The 1,054-nt window shown below is 40.4% G+C and overlaps 1 protein-coding gene across 1 annotated transcript; it reads right to left on the bottom strand.

Moving 5' to 3' along the window:
• Positions 1–55: 55 nt before the first annotated feature.
• Positions 56–978, bottom strand: SARC_17040 (hypothetical protein; the record flags this gene model as incomplete). The annotated part of the gene is made up of 2 exons (XM_014288859.1): positions 56–218; positions 909–978. Coding segments are annotated over 2 exons (233 nt in total), but the record flags the coding sequence as incomplete, so codon positions are not given.
• Between the last annotated feature and the right edge of the window lie 76 nt (positions 979–1,054).

Below are 1,054 nucleotides of genomic sequence, written 5' to 3'. Positions count from 1 at the left end.
GGTATATATCTTTGAAATGTGTCTGTATTTATATACAGACAAGGGGCAGTACAACTCACCTGGCGTTCATCTCTATTGGGCTGTATCCGCATTGAGTGGCAATGATATGCGCTAGTGTTGTCTTGCCTAATCCAGGAGGTCCGCAGATCAGCAGCACTTTATTGAACGGTCGCACGAGAGTGTCTTTCAGCAGAAGGTCTACAGGACCCATAACGCGTCTGTGAACGATGGCAACGGTGTGTTGTGGTGATATAATAAGAAAATAAGCTCACGAGGCGATCAGTATATACTATGACACCGCCCCGTTCACTTAGAACTCTTAGAACTCTTTAGTTTTAGGGTTTAGGGTTTAGGGTTTTTGAAATTTAGGGGTTAGAATTTAGGTATCTGATAGGGGTTCAGGTTAGGGTTGTAGAGTTTTGAAATTAAGGGTTAGTTAGGTTTAGGGTTGTAGCGCTGTAGGGTTTTAGTCGTTTGCAAACGATACTCCTGGCGTCAGATCGCATACGTTACGTTAAATAATTAGTACATTATATATATATTGGCTACATATAACATATATATACCGGCTACATATAAAATATATTTACTGGCTACATATAAACACTTTATTGGCTATATATAATTTTAATATTGGCTTTAGTCAAGCACTCTATTCACTCTCTTGGCAGCATATGAAATTCTGATTAAAGCCTACGGTACCCCCTTGCTAGATTCGTGGGAGTGTGGGTGCAAATGTTGCACACAGTTTAATTTCTCATCGAAAGTAATGTACTTCCTCAAAACTACACCCACGCTACATGTGCCAAGGCTATTCCAACCCTTGACTATATACCCTATAGCGTAAATGTACGTACTAAGTGCATACTTTGTAGCTCAGAGCAGGAGTGTAAGCTGTGCGCACATACTTTGTTTCATAGAGCGACGTATCGTAGTCAGGAACCCAATTCTTGACCCATGGCCCGGATGATTTTGGCGCTGTAAGTAAACCAGTGTAATTTGAGTTTTCCGATTGGAATATGAATTTACGCGTAAATAGTTGTAGATGTAAGTA

This window comes from Sphaeroforma arctica (genome assembly GCF_001186125.1).
Source record: "Sphaeroforma arctica JP610 unplaced genomic scaffold supercont1.9591, whole genome shotgun sequence".
NCBI lineage: Eukaryota > Ichthyosporea > Ichthyophonida > Sphaeroforma > Sphaeroforma arctica.
This window is presented reverse-complemented; position numbering and strand designations above follow the sequence as displayed.